The sequence below is a fragment of the Pogona vitticeps genome, chromosome 3, assembly GCF_051106095.1.
Source record: "Pogona vitticeps strain Pit_001003342236 chromosome 3, PviZW2.1, whole genome shotgun sequence".
NCBI classification, from domain to species: Eukaryota; Metazoa; Chordata; class Lepidosauria; order Squamata; family Agamidae; genus Pogona; species Pogona vitticeps.
In genome coordinates this window covers 11,207,288-11,229,311 of record NC_135785.1, presented here as the reverse complement: position 1 = coordinate 11,229,311, position 22,024 = coordinate 11,207,288, and the positions used below count along the sequence as shown (strand labels likewise).

The 22,024-nt window shown below is 41.3% G+C and overlaps 1 protein-coding gene across 1 annotated transcript in view; it reads right to left on the bottom strand.

Moving 5' to 3' along the window:
• Nucleotides 1-19,094, bottom strand: part of CCDC39 (coiled-coil domain 39 molecular ruler complex subunit) — a 35,222-nt gene extending 16,128 nt beyond the window's left edge. The window contains exons 1-10 of the mRNA XM_020809471.3: nt 18,825-19,094; nt 17,023-17,142; nt 14,143-14,289; nt 8,899-9,057; nt 8,069-8,161; nt 7,840-7,968; nt 7,545-7,736; nt 5,162-5,265; nt 4,211-4,343; nt 756-950 (exon numbers count right to left, since the gene is read on the bottom strand). Coding sequence (XP_020665130.3) covers nt 756-950; nt 4,211-4,343; nt 5,162-5,265; nt 7,545-7,736; nt 7,840-7,968; nt 8,069-8,161; nt 8,899-9,057; nt 14,143-14,289; nt 17,023-17,142; nt 18,825-18,956 — 1,404 coding nt within the window. The 5' untranslated portion in view covers nt 18,957-19,094. The remainder of the gene's footprint in view (nt 1-755; nt 951-4,210; nt 4,344-5,161; nt 5,266-7,544; nt 7,737-7,839; nt 7,969-8,068; nt 8,162-8,898; nt 9,058-14,142; nt 14,290-17,022; nt 17,143-18,824) is intronic.
• Nucleotides 19,095-22,024: the final 2,930 nt, after the last annotated feature.

The following is a 22,024-nucleotide window of genomic DNA, read 5'->3' as shown; positions in this document are numbered from 1 at the left end:
GCATAACTGAAAGGGTAGAACAATAACTGTTAATTCTGATCTCAAATGAAATACATATAATACCATAGTTTTCATATTTTTAATAATTTCAGATATTACCTGTATACTTAAAGAGAGATAGAATTACAGAATTCTCTTATAAATAACACTATATTGGAGTCAAATGACTTACCATAAAAAAGACAGCCTTTAATCAGAATAAATCTAAAAATATAGCCTATCATCACTTAGATGATGTTTGACTTCTGCCTTCAGTCAGTAACACAGTCCGGCTTTCACATACTAAGAAAGGACAGAATTCAAAGAAGGGGGACATCTGTTGTATCTAAAGGTTTGGGATTAGCGGAGATAATGGGATTTTAAAACTGTTCATCTCATGGCCTTCTCTAATTCTTACATTTTTGCCTGTTTTTAATTCATATGCTGTTTTTAATTCATATGCTGAAGACCTCTTGTCTGCTTACACAGTACTGTGTCCTCTTCACAAATAGTAAGGGGAAAAAAAATTATTTGCAGTACACGGTCTGAAAGCTGGTTGTGTTCTTAATGCAGGCAGAAGATGAACTGCTTAATTCACACAAATATAATTTTAAGCAGTTCTCTCTTTGGCCAGTTACTCGTGTGTGTGTGTGGGGGGGGGGGAGGGGGGGAGGGAGAAAGAGAGAGAGAGACTGCCTGCATCTTCATTAGATGCAGAGTCAAATGAAATCAGAACTATATACACCTCCCTCACCCAAAACACCCTTCTTCCTTGCCTGGTTATATATGAGTTCTTGCTGCTTAAGTGTCTCTGCATCCATTCGGTGTAGTCGGCTGTATAAGTTTTTCATTTGTCCTCGGCGTCCATCAATTTCAGCTGTGACACACTTCTCTTTATCCTTGAGTTCTTTTAACTCTTTTGTTTTCTTGAAATGAATGTCTCTCAGTTGTATTGCCTCCGTATCTTTCTCCTGTCAGCATTAAAAGCACATAATGGAGGTACTGGGAAATAGGTTCACTAAAGAGGAATGTGATTTTTAAATTTAACAACTTTTAGATTCATTATCTGGGCACTGTGAGTAAGTTGTTTTTCCCTCCACCTATGTGTAAAAGACAGTTAATAGTTACCATGATCTTCTGAAGCGTATATAATTCATTTTGATGGAAATGGGATCTTATTTAATTCCTTCTAATTTACTAATATCTTAATAAAGTCACTATAATTGTTCAAGGAGATTCTGCAGTATACATTGTTAAATTAGATTCACCCCCTGAAACTCACAGTTCTCTTATAGATATTGAAGGGAAGCAGCCACTTAGGAAGCGTAAATGGAAAAAATGGGATTTTGAAAGCATTATTCCTTGTCTGAATCTTTTCAGAGAATTAGCAGATGTAGCAAATACACACATGTGGCTAATGTTGACAGAAAGCAAACTTCTAAGTAACATATTATAGACATGGTTTAGGAACAGTTCATATCACTTAAACTTTATTACCGCTGCACTGCGGAACTGTTATACTTGTATACTTGCTGGTGGTTCCCAACCTTGGATCCTCAGATATTCTTGGACTAAAACTCCCAGAAGCCTTCAGAACTAGTGTGCTGGTCAGGATTTCTGGGAGTTGTAGTCCAAGAACATCTAGGGAGGGAGAGATTAATGTACAACATTTATTTTTCCTTCCACCCAGTTGCCTTCACTGGGATAGGACTGACAAGTACAGCCTGGGATTCCTTGGTTCTCTTCACTGATGTCTCTACTGGTCCCAGGTATCTTCAGTGAGGTAAATGTAGGAGCAGAGGCTCTTATTCAAAAGGGCTTGGTGGAGGTATGGCCCCTGACAATGAAGGTCAATATGCCCACAAGGAGGGCAGTCATGTGGTACTTCTCTTTGGGAGGGCCCCAGGCTGGTTTTCTCCTTCACCTCCTTCTCCTACTGGTGCTGACACTCTTGTTGGTGTTTTCTCCACCTGTATAAGACTAGAGTGACGGGGAGTTCACTCAGCTTTCGGTCAGCTTGCTTCCTCTGAGCTCTTTTCTCCGATTCTCCCCAAAAGAATGGTTCTCGCGCTTCTCCTCTTCTTCCTCTGTATAAATATAGTCCCACTCCCGGGGCAGTTCAGGGACTTCTTCCGGAGAGTCCTTGACCCAAAGATCCCAAGAAATCCTCTGGAGTATCTCCCCAATCCTCTTCTTCTTGGGTGTCTCCTTCTGCCCCTTTGAGGGTTTAAAGAATCATGGAATCACAGAAAAGTGAAGTTGGAAGGGACCTACAAGGCCATCAAGTCCAACCCCCTGCTCAATGCAGGAATACAATCAAAGCATATCTGCCAGGTGATTATAAAAATAAATAAATAAATAAAATAAAAATTATGCAAGTTTTTCTTGAATGCCTCCAGTGTTGGAGCGCTCACCAACACCTGAAGTAACTGGTTCCACTGTCACACTACTCTAACAGTTAGGACGTTTTTCCTGATATTCAGCTCATATTTGGCTTCCTTTAACTTCAGCCCATTATTGCATGTCCTGCACTCTGGGATGATCGAGAACAGATCTTGCCCCTCCTCTGTATGACAACCTTTCAAATATTTGAAAAGTGCTATCATATCACCCCTCAGTTTTCTTTTCTCAAGACTAAACAGGTCCAATTCATTCAGCCTTTCCCCATAAGGCTTGGTTTCCAAACCTCTAATCATCCTTGTTGCCCTCCTCCGAACTTGTTCCAATTTGTTAGCATCCTTCTTGAAATGTGGTGTCCAGAAGTGGACACAATATTCAAAGTGAGGCCTAACCAGTGCTGAATAGAGGGGGACTAGCACCTCGCAGGATTTGAAAATTATACTTCTATTAATGCAGCCTAAAATAGCATTTGCCTTTTTTGTAGCCATATCACACTGTTGGCTCATATTTAGCTTGTGATCTACAACAATTCCAAGATCCTTCTTGCTTGTAGTTTTGCTGATCCAGGTATCCCCCATCTTGCAACGGTGCAATTGGTTTCTTTTTCCAAGGTGCAGGGTTTTGCATTTATCCCTTCTGAATTTCATTCTGTTGCTTTTGGCCCAGTGCTCCATCCTATCAAGTTCATTTTGAATTTTGTTTCTGTCTTCCAGGGTATTAGCTATTCTGCCCAATTTGGTATCATCTGCAAATTTGATAAGCATTCCCCGAACTTCCTCATCCAAGTCATTAATAAAAAATATTGAAGAACACTGGGTCCAGGACTGATCCTTGGGGTTTGATGGGGTTCTGGATGTTCTTCCATCTGGCAGGACTGTTCCTTCCAGGTTTTCCCTTGTGGTGGGTTTGTCCTTGTAAGGCTCCTTTTATATCCCTCATTCGCCAGGGATATACCCAGGAGTTTTCACCTAGAGGTCGCCTGCCCATCTGTCCACCCACCTCCAGGGTTTCAAGGTCACAAACAGGGACAGGAATTCAGTTTGTGTCCTGGATCCTTTGCTGGGGACTTCACATCTCCTGCCCCCAGTAATGGCTCAGGCTCCTGTATATTCATGCCATTGGTGGCCTCCAGAGTTACGCTAGTCTGCTCCTCAGCCTCTGGGTGGGACACCAACGGCCTGCCAACAGAAGTGCCTGTGCCCTGTCCTCTCTGCATTTACTGTGAGAAATGGAGAGCCTTGAATTGGTTTGGATGGAACCACGTCATGCAGAATGTTAACAATTGACATCCAAATAGATTTTTTTTTCTCTTTCACACTTAGTAAGGACAGTTGCTATTTTCTCCTTTGGGAGAAAAAGAGTCACTATTTTAGTTCTGTGAGTTTAGAAAATATAAGAAAAATGTTCAAATAGTAATTAATAAAAAAGAACCTCTGTTCATCTTCTCCGTGATTACTTGTGTGATATCAGGATTACGGTCACCTGTGAGTACTGTGAGTTTCTCCATCTTAGAAATACTGCCCTTCTCCCCTCACCCTATGTATTCTCCCCAATGTAGTCAGCATAATATACACTAGCATGTTGGCAGTCTGCCACCTCAAAATCTCTTACGTGTTTTCCTCAACGCACCTTAATGGCATATTTCTACAAATAGTCTTTTTTCAAAACACTAGTGCAATGCATTAAAGACACAATACCTCTTAAAACTCACTAGTTTTAGTTATGAAATGTTTTTTCAAAAATCAGAAATCAAGTGAAAGATTATACTTTGGTCGAACAGCACACTTTTTAAATGCTGTTGGGGGAAAAACATGGTTAGGGGTTCATTTACCTTGACATTTTTCTCTTTCTCCTTCAGAAGTTCTTCCATCCTGCTTGCTTTTTCTTCAAAACTCAATGCACGGTTTGTCACATATTTCAGTTTATTTGTAAGACTCTCATTCTGGTCCCTAATTAAGTTTAGCCTAAGCAGGGGTTTACGGGGTGAAAAAGAGAGTTACACAGCGAAACAACAACTGAAATCTGCACATTGATCTAAAATACATATAACTCTAAAAAAATAAAACTTACTATTTAAGACTGTCTTATATCACAGTTATAAATAGCACTTATTAAGCTATTTTGCATACCAAATTTAACCATTTAAAACTAATCTTTAAATCTCTTTTAATGACGAAAATATAATACAGAATATTTTTTAAAAATTGTTCAAGGCCCCTTCATCTTCTTATAAATTTCTATGCTTATTTAAGTCACAAAGCAGACCACTTCAATCAATGACACTTAGAGGAGTTGACTCACCAAAACCCGTGATTCACTGAGCCTACTCTAGTGTAGTTTACCTCACTAAGCAACAGAAGTTTGGTTACTATTGATTAATCTTTCTACTCATTTTATATACAGTATCAAACTTTTTTCTTTCAGCAGCCATGTTCAAGATCACAAAAAGAAAATAACTAATTGGTTTTATAAACAGGAAAACAAATTACATGCTACAACAAACATTTAGTGATTATCCTTGCGCACTTACCATTTAGCATTGTCCAAGGTATTTAATACAGTAGTTCTCCCCCTTGGGTAACCCAGGTGTTCTTGTACTGCAGTTCCCAGAAACCCCAGCCAGCACAGCTAGTGATGAAGGCTTCTGGGAATTATAGTGTAAGAACACCTGGGTTACCCAAGGATGGGAACCAATGATCTAATACATCCATTCTTCTAGTATATTTTACAAAGATATTTAGGAAAGGTACTTTGGAAAAAAACCAGGTTATTTAATTCCTACCTTAATGTTTTTTCCTGGATTTCCTTCTTAAGGTTAGAAACACTGGTTCTCATAGATTCTAGTTCAGAAGCCGTTCCATCCACCATAGCTTTCAATGTATCCAGCTAATCATTAATTAGATGAGTTTTGAGAAAACAGATGAAATTATTCAGGGCACTTTTACAGAGCACAATATTTTCATACTGACCAACTACACAAGACTGCTGTGAGGGCAAAAAGACAACACTTTTAAAGAACTATGGATGTCAATTGTAACATGTAGGACTAGTTTTATAATCTAAAACAAAGCATGCTGTGCATATACTGCTCCATACTGCTTAAAGCGCTCCCTGGGTAGTTTACAACTTAATTATGAAGGTCACACCCTGCTCCCCTAGCACAATGGATACATAATTTACCAATCTCTAGAGGAAGGAAGGCTGAGTTAACCTCAAGCTGGCACCCTGAGTCCATGGGGATCGAACTCAGGTCATGAGGAGAGTCTTGGCCGCAGTCCAGCAGTGTAATCACTGTGTCAATGTTTCATCCATCTGGGTTCAAAGCATGTTTTTGTTTATAAGCTCTTCCAGACATCAGACAACATACATCGAACATATTATGGCTATTACATTACACAGAGTAATACTAAGGGATCAGAGAGGACTGAAGCAGCAGCTCTTCTGTTATTTCTACATGTGAGGGAAGAAGGCAATATTTTCTTCTTCAGTAGCTCTCCAAGCCCCTCTAGATCCAGGGTGGTGGAAAAGGAAAAAAAGTCATCTATGTATTTGTGAAGGCTTTCACAGCTGGAATCTAATGGTTGTTGTGGGTTTTTTGGGCTCTTCAGCTGTGTTCTGAAATCCACAAACACCAGCAGAACTTCAACAAAAAAGAGGAAAGTTTGAAACTCAACAAGACTTGGCTCTCAGCTCTGAAAAATGCAGCGTGCAAAAGGTCAACAAACTCTACACCACCACAAGGGCCAGGGATCACTACACACAAAAGACCAAGCTAATGACACCCATCAATCACAGTGAGGATAATCTCTCCTCCTTATCACAACAATACACCCACAACAAGACACACTGTCACGTTCCCGGGGATTACAATAGCCGAAGTCTGATAAACCAGTCCAAGGTCAGAGATACCAAGAATGCAAACCAGAGTTCTGAAACAAACTTACAGACTGCAGTCCAAAGTCAAAGTCCAGGGTCAGATACACAGTCAGAGTCCAGAGTACGTAATCCAGGGCTAAGGTCCAAAGTTCAATACTAGCGCAGGTCCAGGGTCAAGGTCCAGAGTTCAGGAACAAGAGCCGTGGATGCCAGCCAAGATGTTGACTCCTTGCTTCCACGAAGTTTCTGGCTTCGCTGAAGCTTGTTTTATCCTAAAGCAGCTCCTTGAGCTGTTGGAAAGCTCTCTATTCTGCTAGTACTCAGGGCTAGGTGAACGCAGGTCCCTGAGGAAAGCCTTAGAGCGAACCTCTGCTCTTCTTGCCCTGAGTCTTTTCCGAAGCCTGCTCCGAAGCCTGTCTGCTGTGGAGGGAGAACCTGGAGGCTGCTCAGCTGTTTCCGATCTCTCCACATTTTCCTCAGCCACAGTTAACCCTTCTGGGTCCAGATCTTCGGAAGCACTCATGACACACACTAATCACCCATCTCCTGAAAAAGCTGATCTCACAGCCATAAATACTCAACTCCCAAACAAACTGCACCAGAGCACAGAGTGCTGTCCTCTGAAGATGCCGGCCACAGAGACTGGCAAAATGTTAGGAAGAACAAACTTCAGAACACGGCCTAAGACCCTGAAAAACCCACAACAACCAAAGTCATCTATGGCTTCTCTGTAGAATGAAGGAGCCTTGCATACTGTTGCTCTAAGGACACTTTCAATCTGCCTTTAGAAATGGACCAATGGGGAAGGGGAGCGGGCATCCTAATGGCAGAAACATAGGCAATGGAAAATCTCTATCTGTAGAACTTTTCATAAATATACTGGGAGTGTCCAAAGTGAAGCTAATATTCTGTGGAGCTTCTTTCTGCTGGGTAAACTTGTGCCCAATTATAATCTCCTTCAGCCAGAAAATCTGGGGGCTAGGGTTGCTGTATTAGCTGTTTTCCCCCCCAACATATTTATACAGTTTTAAAAACATGACTAGTTGCTCTGGATCTTGAAAAGTACGATTAATATCTAGATAAATAAAACAGACAAAAGAAATACTGTACTCTGCTTCAGAAATCTGTCTCTGCTTCTGAGGATACAGTTATGCTCCGTTGGACTAGTTCGGGCTTCCCCATACATCTGTTATACTGCTCAGAGAGAGAATTTGTTCCGTGAGACTATACTGAAAGATTACGAAGATCAGACTCCATATGATAGGTTGGTACATATAAATTTTTTTTACCTCATCCTGGAACTGATTTCGATTAGCTTCCTCTTTCTGATAGTCTAATCTGAGTTTGGCAGCTTGTCGGTCAGCTATGGCTATTCTCTTCTCGTATTCTGCATTATTGCCACTCTCATTAGCCAAAAACTGAATCTTGTCTTTGAGCACGCTCTCCTTTGCACAGGTTGCCCGTCTTGCTTGTGCTAAAAGCTAGTTTGAAAAGGAGTAAACACAGCCGTTTATCTTTTACTAAAATGGATGCCCAAATGATATTCCCTATCTTAATAAATCTAGATTTTGGAAAATGGCTTACCAAGGCACAGTTATCTATTTCTTGATCCCTTTTCTTCATTTGTTCTATGGTGTTTTCCCATTGTCTGATAAGTTCTTGTCTTTCATGATGAACTCTCCGGAAATCTTCAGCTGTCTTATCTAATTCTATCTGTAAAGAGAAAACGAAAGAGTTAGCAAGATTTTGCAATGGTTATAATCACCTGAAGTGCAACTGCAAAATTTATTGTCCAATGCATTGCCAAACAAACCTGAGCAGCTAAAGTTTCTGTCAGCTCATTATCAAGAATTCTGCGCCTGTTATTACACTGCACAGTCAGCATTTCTATCTGAAGAGTCAACGCCTAAAAAGAAAGAGAGTGAAACTTACTCTTTTAAATATTACACTCCAATAATATAAAATACTGTTAGGAGATACTAAAATATTACCATTGCCAAGTTTTCAAATAAGATAGAATTTAAGGGTCAGGAAATGTCAAGACTTTGAGAAGGGAACCAAAGATTAGCTAGCTTAAAATTCCACACCACGTAAACTGATAGAGCAATTTGGAAAGCCAAATATCCAGACCAATTTAACTAATGCCTGACACTAAATTTTAGCATTTGGCTTTAGCATATTGGAAAAACAGTTCAAGATATTTAAAGGAGAATTTATGTTTCATGCTAACTGGATACTTACTAGATTTCTGAATTCCTTATACAAGAATACCTTTTGCATTTTAGCCCATTGGAAACAATTTAGGAAGGATACCCAGAGCCAGATTAGGCATATGAAATGTCTCATGACAGCTTTTGGTTTTATTTTAATGAAGGAGTAAGAGATCCTAAATTTGCTCTGATCAACTTCAGAGTTCTCTGTGACACTAAAATAAAATTAAGGGTGTTTGCAGATAGTCATATATCTCCCACGTCATCTCTAGTTTGACTCCTTCTCCTTCACAACCTGACACTGAAAGTAATAAGGATTTTATGGTTGTTGTAGGTTTTTTGCGCTGTTTGGCTATGTTCTGGAGAATACAATGAGGATTTTCTTTACTTAAATAAAATCATGCACGAGTGATAAAAATAAAATGACACTTACTCGTAATTTATTATCATCCTGCTGTGCATATTTCTGGATTGTGACTGCATCATTATCTTTACGAGCCGACTCTTCTAACCAAGCCTCCAAAGCTTGTTGGTCCCAGTTCATTTGGCATCTTAAAGCTTCCAGCTTCTGAGTCACTTTGAAAATATTATTCTAACAAAGGTGAAGAAGCAAAAATGCATTAGACATAATTAAAATTCATGCAAGGTAATATTCCTTAGAAGATCCACAAACCTCTTCATTCTTTAAAACTATGTTATTATTCAACCGAGGCCAGTACAGTACTTGGACAATTCAGTCATTTCAGGATCAGTTTTTATATATCTTGCAGTCCTCTATTAGTCCCCTCTAGGAACTACAAAGATCACATTAATATGTTATTTTAAGCCATGAACTGTGCCTTAATAAGCCAGAATGTGAATACAAATTATGCTAGATCATGCAGCCCTTGTAGCCCTGCTTCGCACAAGAAGATAAAACATATGAGGAAAGGCATTTGTGGCATTCAAGCCCAGAATCATAGTTTGCTGCACTTGGAAGAACCAAGATTCATAAGTCAATGAGAAACCCTAATCTTGACTTTCTTGGGTAAAATTAACAATAATTTTATGTCTGGATGTCACAAAAAGCTCTTTCCTAGTTTGCTCTTCTGCTTACACAAAGAAAGGAACAAAGTGGTAAACCAGTATGCTGGTCAATCATACTGTGGTTCATTAACCCATATAGCCGTTGAGTAGAGATGGAGATATTCATGTTCATATACAAATATGAATACCCCCGCATAGGTGGACATAACGAGGGTCCACTGTCCACTCACCCTTCCACTGCTGCTGCGGGCTCCGCGTGCCCTTCCTATCGATCCGGAGCTCCTGGTTAACTAGCTAGCCACTCCTGGGAGGCGGCGGGACGGCAAGCCTCCCTGCCAGGTCGAAGAGTGGCTAGTCGCCAGTGAGCTCCAGAGCAAGAGGAAGGGCATGCGGAGCCCACGGCAACAGCAGAAGGGTGAGTGGACAGTGGACCCTCGTTATGTCCATCTGTGCAGGGGTAGTCATATTTGTATACAAATACCCTCATCTTTACAGTTGAGTTATATCATAGGTAGTTGTGGCCTCCAGTAAATAAGGGCATATCATATTTACAAAAGCAGACTATCATCAATGGATTATAATGGAAGGGCTGCAATACACAGAACTAATTCCAAGAAGGGCAAGTGGGCATGCAAGCTGCTCTTCAGTCGTGGCTTATATTGGTGTCTTTGGGTCAAACCAGATGAGATGGGCAGTCATGTATTTTATGTATGCATCTGTCCTGTTCACATATGAACCCAGGATGAGTGAGTCTCTCATTCTCTCTCTCTCTCTCTCTCTCTCTCTCTCTCTCTCTCTCTCTCTCTCTCTCTCTCTCTCTCTCACACACACACACACACACACACACACACACACACACACACACACACACACACACACACACACACACACACACACACACACACACACACACACACACACACACACACACACACACACACACACACACACACACACACACACACACACACACACACACACAGCAGCTTTGGAGAACAGAAGTAAAAGTTAAGCCCATAGGCTGGGCAAAAACTGTTTAAAAGCAGAGAAATGCAGATATCCTGCCAAACATCCAGTTCAGTACTGCTATTTAAGGGTAGGGGAATAACAATACTGTATTTGCTGGCGTATAAGACTACTTTTTTGCCCTGAAAAACATGCCTCCAAGTGGGGGGGGTCGTCTTATACGCCGGGTGCACTTCAGTTGGGATAGACATAGCTGCCCATAGTGGCCTTCTGATGCTCGCGCGGTGCCCATAGTAGCCTCCAAATGCCTGCCCACCTCATTCTACATACCGTCCAGTATCGTGCGGTATCCAGTGCAGCTGCGGCGAGCATCAGCAGCGAGACAGGGGTGCCACCCTTTTTGACGTGACCGGCCCGTTCTGCTTGGCAGGAAGCAGCGGAGCTCCGGCCTGTCCCTTGTCTACGCAGAGCTTACACATGTGCACTTGCACACTAGCGCTGGTCACAGGGAGATGCGCTGCGGCCATACAATGGTGACAATGAATAGCACCTTTTATTTGGTGTGTGGAAGGTGTGCAGAAGAGGGGGTAGCCTTATACAGTGAGTATATAACAAACTCTGTATTTTGAGTGGAAATGTTGGGGGGTTGTCTTATATGCCCAGTCATCTTATACGCTGGCAAATACAGTAGATATTTTTACTCTAGTGAGATTCCAAAGCTTGTTTAGGTACATGGATGGGGCATGCCTAAAGGCAGTAGAACAGTTGAATTTTCTGTTCAAATGTTGCTGCCTCTACATGCCATATGACAAACTGCTTAGGAACACCTTTTATTCTCCATGATGAAGGACTGCTATTGGAGAAAAAGCAAATCCATAAGTGCAATTCTAATTAGCCAGGACAAAAGGGAAGCTGTACTAAATTCAAAGCACTTCTAGCTGAGAGAAGTTGGAAACTGTTTAGGACTGCCCTCGTCCTTGCCAAATTTTGTGCTGGCATAGTGAATATAATAGCTCAGTGAGTTAAGTATCTGGCTACAGCACCAGCGGTTGGAAGCTCAGTTCCCTACTGTACATGTCAGAACAGCCAGCCTGTGTGGCCTTGGGCAAGCTGCACAGTCCCAGGGTGACCCCAGAAGAAGGGAATGGTAAACTACTTCTGAGTACTTTCTACCTAAAAAACCCTGATCGAGGTTACCATAAATCAGAATTAACTTGATGGCACGCCGTTATTATTATATAGAGCAGTGGTGGTGAACCTATGGCATGCGTGCCACAGCTGGCATGCAGAGCCCTCTCTGCGGGCATGCGAGCCGTAAGTCGCTGGATTGCTACTCCCTCCCTGTAGCCAAACCTCAGGAGGCAGCTGGAGCCACGGTGCTGGTGCTTCAACAGGAAGTGGGCCAGGATCCGGAGCAGCTGGTGCTGGATCTGGAGTGGGGTCTGGAGGCACCTCTGTGCCAGGTATTCCCCCTTCCGCTGCCACTTCCAGTTCCGCTGCCTGCTGGGTTTGTGTGTGTGGTGTTTGTTTTTCCAGTTTGGGCACTCAGGCCCAAAAAGGTTCACCACCAGTGATATAGAGGATGTGTCCCTGAGTCGGATGAGTTTTTAATGTACCATAACTTGTCTCCTCCCTTTTCCCATCCTTTCTCTATCTGTTTTGCTTTTGGGTTTTTTTTTTCTGCTGATAGATCTTAACCAAAGTAATTCTGCTAGCAGATTGCTCCAAACCACTATCACAAGGGCTCCACTGGCAGAAGAGAAAAAGAAACTTTGGTTTACTTCATCTGCCTATACCTGTAGCATCTTTGCTCTGTAAAGCTTGGGCTCACAAAACTAGTTTTGTGGGGTTTTTTAGAAGCCAACCTAAATGTGTGTGTATGTATGGCAAAAATCATAATTACAAAAAGCATCTGCAAACGACAAATATAGCATATGAATTATAAGCACAACCCAAATTCAATTCAGAAACTGAATATTAAATGCTATCCAAAACAGAAAGATTTCCAGAGATTTATTTCCAACATAAACTTGGGCAATTCCATCTTTAAATTTGTAACACAGGCACTTTGCAGATTGTTCCTACTGGTGATGCTTAATAAGAGTATAGCAATAATTATGGTGATTAAAAAAATCAAAAAGAGAGTCCAATTTAAAAAGCTATAGCTCCAAACTTGGTGCGGGAAACCACTTGGATTTTTCTCCTAACAGGAGCAGCAGAAGGGAGACAGCACAAACCTACATGACACTATTTCCTAAATAATTAGAAGATTAAGTAGCATTATGCCTGATACGGGTGGGCTGTAGCTGCCCCACTGAATGCATACTTTCCATGAACAAATCCAAGTTTTAAAAGCTTTTAGTGTATCCAGTTAAAAGGATCAGGAAGATGATGGGAAAGACCTGAATCCCTGGAGAAATACTGCTAGACTCATGATCTGATTTCATGTAAGCATATACAATGTTGCATGTACAATAGGACCTCCAAATCCATGGGGGAGCAGTTCCAAGGCCCTCCCTCTCACAGATGCTAAAAATGCAGTGAACACTATTATAATAGTGAACCCTATATATAGACAATGTCTATGTTGGTTTGGGTATGTCGTGAGAATGGCAGATGGTCGGATTCCAAAAGAACTCCTGTATGGAGAATTAGTGCAGGGAAATTGCCCCAGAGGGAGACCACAGCTGTGATACAAGGATATCTGCAAGTGGGATCTGAAGGCCTTAGGAATGGACCTCAACATATGGGAAACCTTGACCTCTGAGTGTTCAGCCTGGAAGCAGGCAGTGCAGCATGGCCTCTCCCAATTTGAAGAGGCACTTGTTCAGCAGGCCAAGGCAAAGAGGCCCGAAACCAGCAAAATAAGGGAGCTGGGCAGCGGACAGATTGTATATGTCTTCAGTGTGGAAGGGATGGTCACTCTTGGATTGGCCTTCTCAGCCACACTAGACACTGCTCCAAGTCCTCTATTCAGAGCATGTTACCATAGTCTCTCGAGACTGAAGGATGCCTTATCTAAAATCTAATCTAATACGGCACGATCTCTGGCTCCCTCTAGTAGCTAGTTCTAGGAACGTATTTGTTAGAAATATATATTTCTGGGAATTTCTCTTTTAAAATTTGTAATATTTTCAGACTGTGGAGAAGTGAATCGGCTGATACTGATCCTGCATCTATATGGGGGTCCTACCGTAGGCTGAAATCCTGTTGCTAAGTGATATAAATTGCAACTAGAGAAGGCTCACTGAATCAACGGAACTTACAGAGAAGTTGATTCACTAAATCTATTCAATGGACCGATTCTAGTTTTGACTTATTATACTGTGCAACAGGATTTCAGTCATAGTTTCCCCCTAAAGAGCTAGTGGAAGATAAGCTGATGAAAATGAGACATAGATCAAGAATATAGATCAAGAGAAGCATTTGTATTACCATTTCCACATACTGTTGCTTTTCCAAAACATGAGTATCTTAAAATGCTTCTATTGTTAAAACAGTGTAGAAAGGAAAGCTCCAACCTCCCCCCACCCCAACAAAATGCAGGTACTAATGTAAAAACTGTTGCCATCTTATGTCTTTTGTTTAAGGAGCTAATGCAGTTCAATGCAAGAACAGCAGTGGAGAAAAATCATGTATTTGGCAAGGCATTTCTCACACCCTGGAAGAAATACTTGAAACATACTTCTTGACTATTTTTCTTCTCTCTTAATGAAACCATCTCATTCTCCAGCCTTTGAATCTCACTTTTCAGGCGCCCCACTTCTCTCTCGGCGAGGGCTTTAAAATGCTGTTCCGTTTCAATTTCATTTTGTCTGGCTCTAAGAAGAGACTAAAGAGAACGGCAATTAATTATTTTGCAAGGTTAATGAGCAGCAATGATTCACAAGTGCTTTTTAGTGTTTCAATTTTTTTTAATTAAAGAGGAGTTAAGAAAAATGGGTTTGAATCTCTAAAACATACAAACAACCCCATACATAGGTATTTAGGATAAAAAGGTATGGGTTTCATATAGCAAAAGATTAATATCTTGTATCAATTTTCTATAGTTGTCCTAGTGACACAAAACTTCAGGTGAGATTTTGAATCCATTATTTTACTTCTGATCATTAAAATCAGAAGAAATATACAGATAATAGTATTCATATATACATCTGTTTTATTCAGGAACCATGTCTGCTGGGAAGATCTTAATATTTTCAGCTGCTGTATGAATTAACTGACATTTGTACAGCTTCATCTGTCTATTTATATATGTGTATCTGTACATGTTTATTTTCTAGATAAAATATTTCTTCGTTTTCAAAAAAGAAATTCAACCAGGCACTGTTTATCTAGAACAAATTTATTAAGATCTCTGGCTTTTATTATTTAAAATAATAATTTAACAATGTATTATAAACCTTCAACGCCTAAACATAATAGCACAATTCATAAATAATTCCTACATTTCAGACTTACCAAATTTAAGATCCTGCAGGCAGATATATATGTGTGTGTGTGTGTGTGTGTGTGTGTGTGTGTGTGTGTGTGTGTGTGTGTGTGTGTGTGTGTGTGTGTGTGTGTGTGTGTGTGTGTGTGTGTGTGTGTGTGTGTGTGTGTGTGTGTGTGTATATATATATATATATATATATATATATCTCACAACAGACTGCCACATTTCTTGCATTAGGATCTACTGTTATTTTAGGCACTTAATGTATCTTTACACTATAAAGACTTGATAGTCTATTTATCTGTAGGGGCTAGATAAACTATACAATGGTGCCTTGACTTACGACCATAATCCATTCCAGAAGATGGACGTAACTCGAAATGATCATAAGTCGAAGCACTATTTCCTGTAGGAACACACTGAAATGCAATTAAACCATTCCAGCTGAAGAAAAAAAAATCACTGTAAGACTCATTGGAAACACGATTAATCCCTTCCGTCTGAAGGGGGGGGAAGCAATCAAGCGTGCAAGACCCATTGGAAATGCACAGAAAACAAACGGAGCAGATTGGAAATGCACAGAGAACAAAGGAAAAAGCAAGGGAAGCATGTAGGACCCATTTGAATTGGGGAACCCTCCAAAAGCGACTAAACCCCAAGACCCATTGGAAATGGGGGGAAGCCAAAAAACAAACAACCCCCGATACCCATGAGAAATGGGGAACCCCCCAAAAAGCAACCAAACCCTGAAGACCCATCAGAAATGGGAGGAACCCCCAAAAGCAACCAACCCGCCCAAGACCCATCAAAAATGGGAGGGGGAGCCAAAAAACAAACAAATCCCCAAGACCCATCGGAAATGGGGGAAACCCTCAAAAGCAACCAACCCCCCCAAGAGCCATCGGAAATGGGGAGGAAACAAAAAAAACCCCAAGACCCATTGGAAATGGGGAAAAATACTCCAAAAAGCAAGAAAAAACCTCCAAGACCCATCAGAAATGGGGGGAACCCAACAAACAAACACCCCAAGACCAATCACAGCACAGAAACATAACCGCCCAGCTCAAAACCACGCTGCAAAACCACCCAGAACAGTTTTTTAAAAAGCAGAAAGTAGCACTTTACCTTACCAGGCAGCCCGAAGCCTCCCTGAAAACACACACACACACTCTCAGAAGCAGAAGGAGGCAGTCCCAAGCCTCCTCCTCCAACGCACAGTCACTAACTGCTGGGGCGAAAGAGCTAAAAAGAAGCAGCCTTGTCGCCACCTACAGCTAGAAATTTGAATTTCCCACCTTTTCCCCCTGCCTTTTTCTGTTCGTAAGTGGAAGCTCCGGTCACAATTAGAAGCAAAATTTTGCAGCCGGAGCTGGTCGTAACTCAAAATGGTCATAAGTAGGGACGTTCATTAAGTCAAGGCACCACTGTACCATGTTCTTGGAAAAGAGTTGGAGAAATGTCTCTAAATTTAAGAAGAAAAAACCCCAACCCAAAACAAACACCACTTTCTTCGGAAACAACGGATGCAAAATATGTGTGTGTGTGTGTGTGTGTGTGTGTGTGTGTGTGTGTGTGTGTGTGTGTGTGTGTGTGTGTGTGTGTGTGTGTGTGTGTGCGCGCGCGCGGCGCGCGCGCGCGCACGCTTTATTGCTTAATCTGTGTGGATGGTTTCACAGACACAGGTAGCAAGCACATGACACAGCAATTTTGTTAAAGCTAAGTAGGTCTGAATTTTGCCAGGGTATGAGTAGGAGAACACCTGAGTACTGTATGTACGATGAGCTCCACACAATGGAAGCAATTGTTTTTAATCTTGGTTTTTAATCCTAATATAAGTTTAATTGTTTGTTTCTGATACGATATTTATATAGTGTTTTAAAACTGTGTTTGTTTTATAGTTTTATCTGTTGTGAGCCACCTTGAGTCCCTTGGGGAGAAAGGTGGTGTATAAATAAATTAAATAAATGAATAAAGTAATAAAATAAAATAATAGATTATTAAGGCAGAAATCTTGAGCATGCTTACCTGAGAGGAAGCCTCAACAAATGCAATAAGTTTTATTTTTAGAATAAATGTACACAAAATTGTACTGCACATTTTAGTAAAAGAAAAAAAATATCAAACATATACCTGTGTCAAATTAAACTCCTGCCTCACATTCTTCAAATGTGATGTCATTGCTGCAATACGATCTTCATAATCAGTCAACTGATTTTGCAAGTTTGCCTTCTCTTTCTGGATCTTTTGAAGCTGTAAAAAAACATTCAATAAATTTTCACGTTACTGAAAAACAGCAATAGTAAGCAGCAGGTAAGCAGTCCAACTTTGAGATAGCAGTGTATTTAGAAGTAAGGTGGAACAGGGAAGAGAAAGATCTTTCAAACATAAATACAGCCAGTGATTTCTTGTGAGAAAACCAATCTTAGGACTGTTTGTACTATATACTATACCTGTAAAGACAATTTGACCCCACTGCCCTCTCTTGTAATAATTTGCCCCATATGCAGCCCTGCATTATGTAAACACTCAATGGCTGAAGCTGCTTTGGATACTGAAGGAGGAGGGGAGTCAAAGTCACATCACAATGCAAATATGCTGGACTTTACTGCCATAAAACATAGTAAAGGCGGATAATAATCTAGGTGGAATTTTAAAAGGAATAGGTAAATTTACAGAGAATAAGTTTACTTGCACCTATCAGCTTTGACCTCTAATTTAGAACCTCCATATCACAAGGCAATCTATCTCTAAATATTAGTTGGTGGGAACAAACTACAGAGAGTTGCTGCCATTATGTCCTGCTATGAGACCTGGCTGTTGGAAAAACAGTATTGCACAACATATGGCCCTCCTGTTGGTACCGAACTCCAGTTATGCTCAATCTCAGCCAGGATGGACAGCGATCCTGGATATTAGGAGCTGTCGTCCTGTGAAATCTGGATGGAACCAAAGATTCTTCATCCCCAAAGTTAGACGGTCTTTCCTCCTGTTCATTATGGAAAGAGATCCCGAAACACTGCAGCCACAAGCAACTCTCCAATACTTCTCAACCCTTAGAGAGCCTTTTTTTCTGCAGCAAAATAAGAAAGTACAGTATTCTTTTTACTGGAAGGCAGTAAAGTCAATGCAAGTTCAGTGCAGTCCTGCTAAGCTGCAGCCGCCACCTTTCTATTAGCAGCCATGAGCCAGTCAATGATAGAAACCTTTTGGCAGAGTGGGTGACATATAAGTTAAATAAATAAATAAATAAATAAATAAATAAATAAATAAATAAATGATTGCTGAAATAAGAGCCTCTCTTTCCCAAACCATGCCTCTGTACACTGTGAGAAACAAGGAGGAGATCAATGAATAACGAAGAAATTATGCAGAGACACAACAACGAGCCTCTAATGGGGAGGCATTCTTTGGAGTCCAGGGAAGCTTTTCGTTATCTCTGTTTCTGTTGGATCTCATTTTATTTTGGGAATTTCCGCTTCGGGGCATGAGAAGAAGCCCCTGCCCTTGTTTTTAATTTCCAGAACGGGTGGGTTATTATTTATTGCGATTTAAAATAGTTTTTACCGCACCTTTCTCCTTAGAGAGGAGCCACGGCGGCTGATCTCATTAAAAGGACCCATATTTAAAAGCAAAAAACGAGACGTAGGCGAATATTTTTTTTTTAAAAAAAAAAGTTAAACAAGACCGATATTAAAAATGGTAAATAAAATCAATACAAAAAAAAAAGCAATAGAGCACAACGGCCCAATTTTTTTTTTTAAAAAAAACCACTCAAGTCCCCCTCCCCATTTAAAGAAAGGCACAATTTGGGGGGGGGGGTGTTCTGAGGAGCGTGCTACCCCATTTGCTCAGCCGGCCCCATAAAGCGGGCAGTGGGGCTCTACCCGACGACACACACCCCCGGTCGCTGCCGGGACACCCCCCCCCCTTGCCTCTTCCTCCAGAGCCTTGTTTTCGGCATTGGCCACAGGGACGGCGAACCCATCGTCCCAGTCCAGCTCGGCCAGAACCGAAGCGGTCGAGCTGCTGCTCTCGGTGTCGCCCCGGCCGCCCCCGCCGCTCATGGTGGCCCCTCTTCTTCAGCGGGGCCTTCTCGGCCCGGCCTGGCTCAGCCCGAGGAGAAGCGGCGGCGCCGCGGGTTGCCTTGGCAACGGCAGGTGCGAGCCTTGGCAACGGCCGCCCGGGCCTACGCCATTCCGCGGCCAGCGCGCGCCCGACTCAGTTCACCTCCTCTCGCGCGCCTCGACAATACTACGTGCGAGCTGGTCGGCTCTCTCTCTCTCTCTCTCTCTCTCTCCCCCCCCCCCCCGTTCGTAGGGTTGGTGACTGGGTGCGAAAGAAAAGCAGGAGCATCCTGCAGCCCCTCAAGGGTTAACCATGCGTGGGGCTTTCCTGGCTTCTCGCCCCACTTTGGGGCATTTCGTGAGAAGGCAAGAGTCCCTGGAAAAGACAAGTGATGCGAGGGAAAGTGGAAGGCGGCAGAAGAAGCAAACCCACCCCCCAGGTGAAATGGATTGACTCCGTAAAGGAAACCACAGCCTTGATTTTGCAGGAGATGAGTTGGGGACACTTTAACTTTTTGGAGGACACGGATTCGTGGCTTGGCCATCGGTTGCAAGTCACTTGAAGGCACATGACAACAACGGCCCACGTCCTCCAATGCACCGAGACTTACGCTGCAACACATTTGTAATAAATGTATATGCAGGATAATAAATTTATAATAAAGCTATTTTGAAGTATACAGGACAAGACTCTCGTGTTATTGGGTTTTTCTTTGTATGTCTGTAACAAGCTAACACAGCTACCCTTTTTGAAATAATGCAGGGAATGCTGTTACAGAACACCAGCTCCTGCCTTCTCTCCCTCAAATTTCCCCTAGGGTTGTGTGTGTGACCAGCAGCTAACCACTAGGCAACCGTTCTAGCAAAAGCCTGGGCCAGCCTCTTCCAACCACTCTGAGGCTTGTGAATTTGCTGTACCTCCTTATTCTGAAGAAAAAAGTGTGCTGCTTACTTAGCTGTTTGTTTTAGGGTTTACCATGGAGGGAGTGCAACTCCATTATTAGCTGTTATTTTATCTTATGTATGGGTATATCAGAATATACCATATACCAATATAGTAGACCTATATTATATATGGATGTGATTTACCGGGGATCACTCTTTCCCAGAGACACCACAGTCAAATTACAACAATCCCATACAGATATGCATTCATCTATGTATTCTGAGAGCATACCGGGTAACAGTATTGTATGGGACATAAATACCAATTAAAGTTTGGAATTACTCTTCAGTGGCCCTTATGAATTAGAAATGACTGTGCTTTTGTCTGAAGCGTTGTCCCATAGATCTCACTGTCTGGGAAATGGCCGCATGCAAAATTATAAAAACATATTTCTTTCATAGCTTGTTCAACTTGGCACAAGATGAACAAATATTTTTTTCTAGGAACAATTACTGACATGCTGAAAGTATAAGAGGGACCTATTATTCCAGTAGATGGTGCTGTGTGTCTATATATTTCCATGAATTTTTTTAAAAGGGGCAGATATTTATATATGAGTATGTACACAAAAACAATCCCAAAATTCTTTAGTGGCTTAAAATCCATGTTACTTCTTTAGGAAAATGATTGTTTAAAAAGTTCTCAGGCACATAATTTCTGGAATAGGAATTTTTGCATTAGAAAAAAAAGCTTTTAAGAATATTTCTCTTTAAATTCTTGAGAATCCAACTGCCCAGACCTTGCTCGCATTACAGACTAAGACTGATTTGACAGTTCAGATGGCAATACAAAATCATCAACTTCTAGATAAAAGATTTAGCGCAATAAGGTGGAGTCTATTTTAACACATCTCATAGCACATATGTAAATAAGGAATAATTGCTAGTGATGTCAAAATAATACGGCTTGTATTCTGCCACTTGCACCAGGTGGCAGAATATTGTCATGGAACTGATTTCTGGTCATGGGTTCAATTTGAAGGCGTGATTGAGGAAAATCCTAAAGCTTCTTTTGAAAGTAAAGCAGAGTACTGCTGCTTATATACCACCTCACAGCACTTAAATCACTCTCTCGGTGGTTTACAGTTTAGTTGTTCAGGCTACATATCACCCCCTCCAGCAAGCTTGGAAAGGATGGAAGGCTGAGTCAAACTTGAGCCACCTAACTGAACCCATCGGCTCAGGTTGTGAGCAGAGACTTGATTGCAGTAATGCAGTTTAACCACTGTGTCATGAGACTCTCCTACTAGTTATTGAATTAGTCACCGAATTTTCATAATTGGTGATGTCTCTATTTCCTGTTGTTGTCGATATGTGTCTTTATTGTATCACACTGGCCAAATAAATTCTTTTCCTAAATAGCTCCCTATTTAGGACGGATCATGAATAACAGATGAATGACGTTTCACTGAAGATAGAATCTGAAGTGTTGGGGGGGGGGAAGGAGGGAATGAGGGTGAAGAGAGAGAACATGGAAGTGTTCCTAACTGGGCATCAAAGAACGTCCAGAAAGTTTATAGTTTATTCACCGGGTCACGTCAAGTAGAGGTGTTAGAGTAGATAAAGTGTTTCCTGACCACATACTCTAAACAGCTTATCGGAGAAAGACTGTTTAGCTGCTTTTCAGTATTTTATTCATTCCTGCTCATTGTCAGCTTGTACACTGGAATTTTCCATTTACAATTTATAAAGAGCCATTATTTTATTATTTGGTGAGACCCACATTATACATATAATGTGTGTGTGTGTTAGTGATTCTCTGCTTTCAAAAGCAATAAAGCTTTATTGTTTCGTTACTGAGATTTACTCTGTACTGTTTTTCAGACCCCCAGTAAGAAAACATAAGCAGGGCTGAAGGGCAGTCATTCCCCAACAAATCAAATTTTGTCGGAAAATTGGGCTTTAGAGTCAGAAATGAAGCAGGAGAATAATGCATAGGCTTTTGTAAAACCAACAATCTGTTTATTGTAAATACTTGTTTCAGACAACTGAATAGACTGCTGTACGCATAGATATCACCAGGAGACCAAGACAGAAATCAAATAGACTACATAATTGAAAGTACTGTAGTAGACTGAGAAGTTGTGTTCTCTCTGCCAGAACAAGACCAGGAGTAGACTATG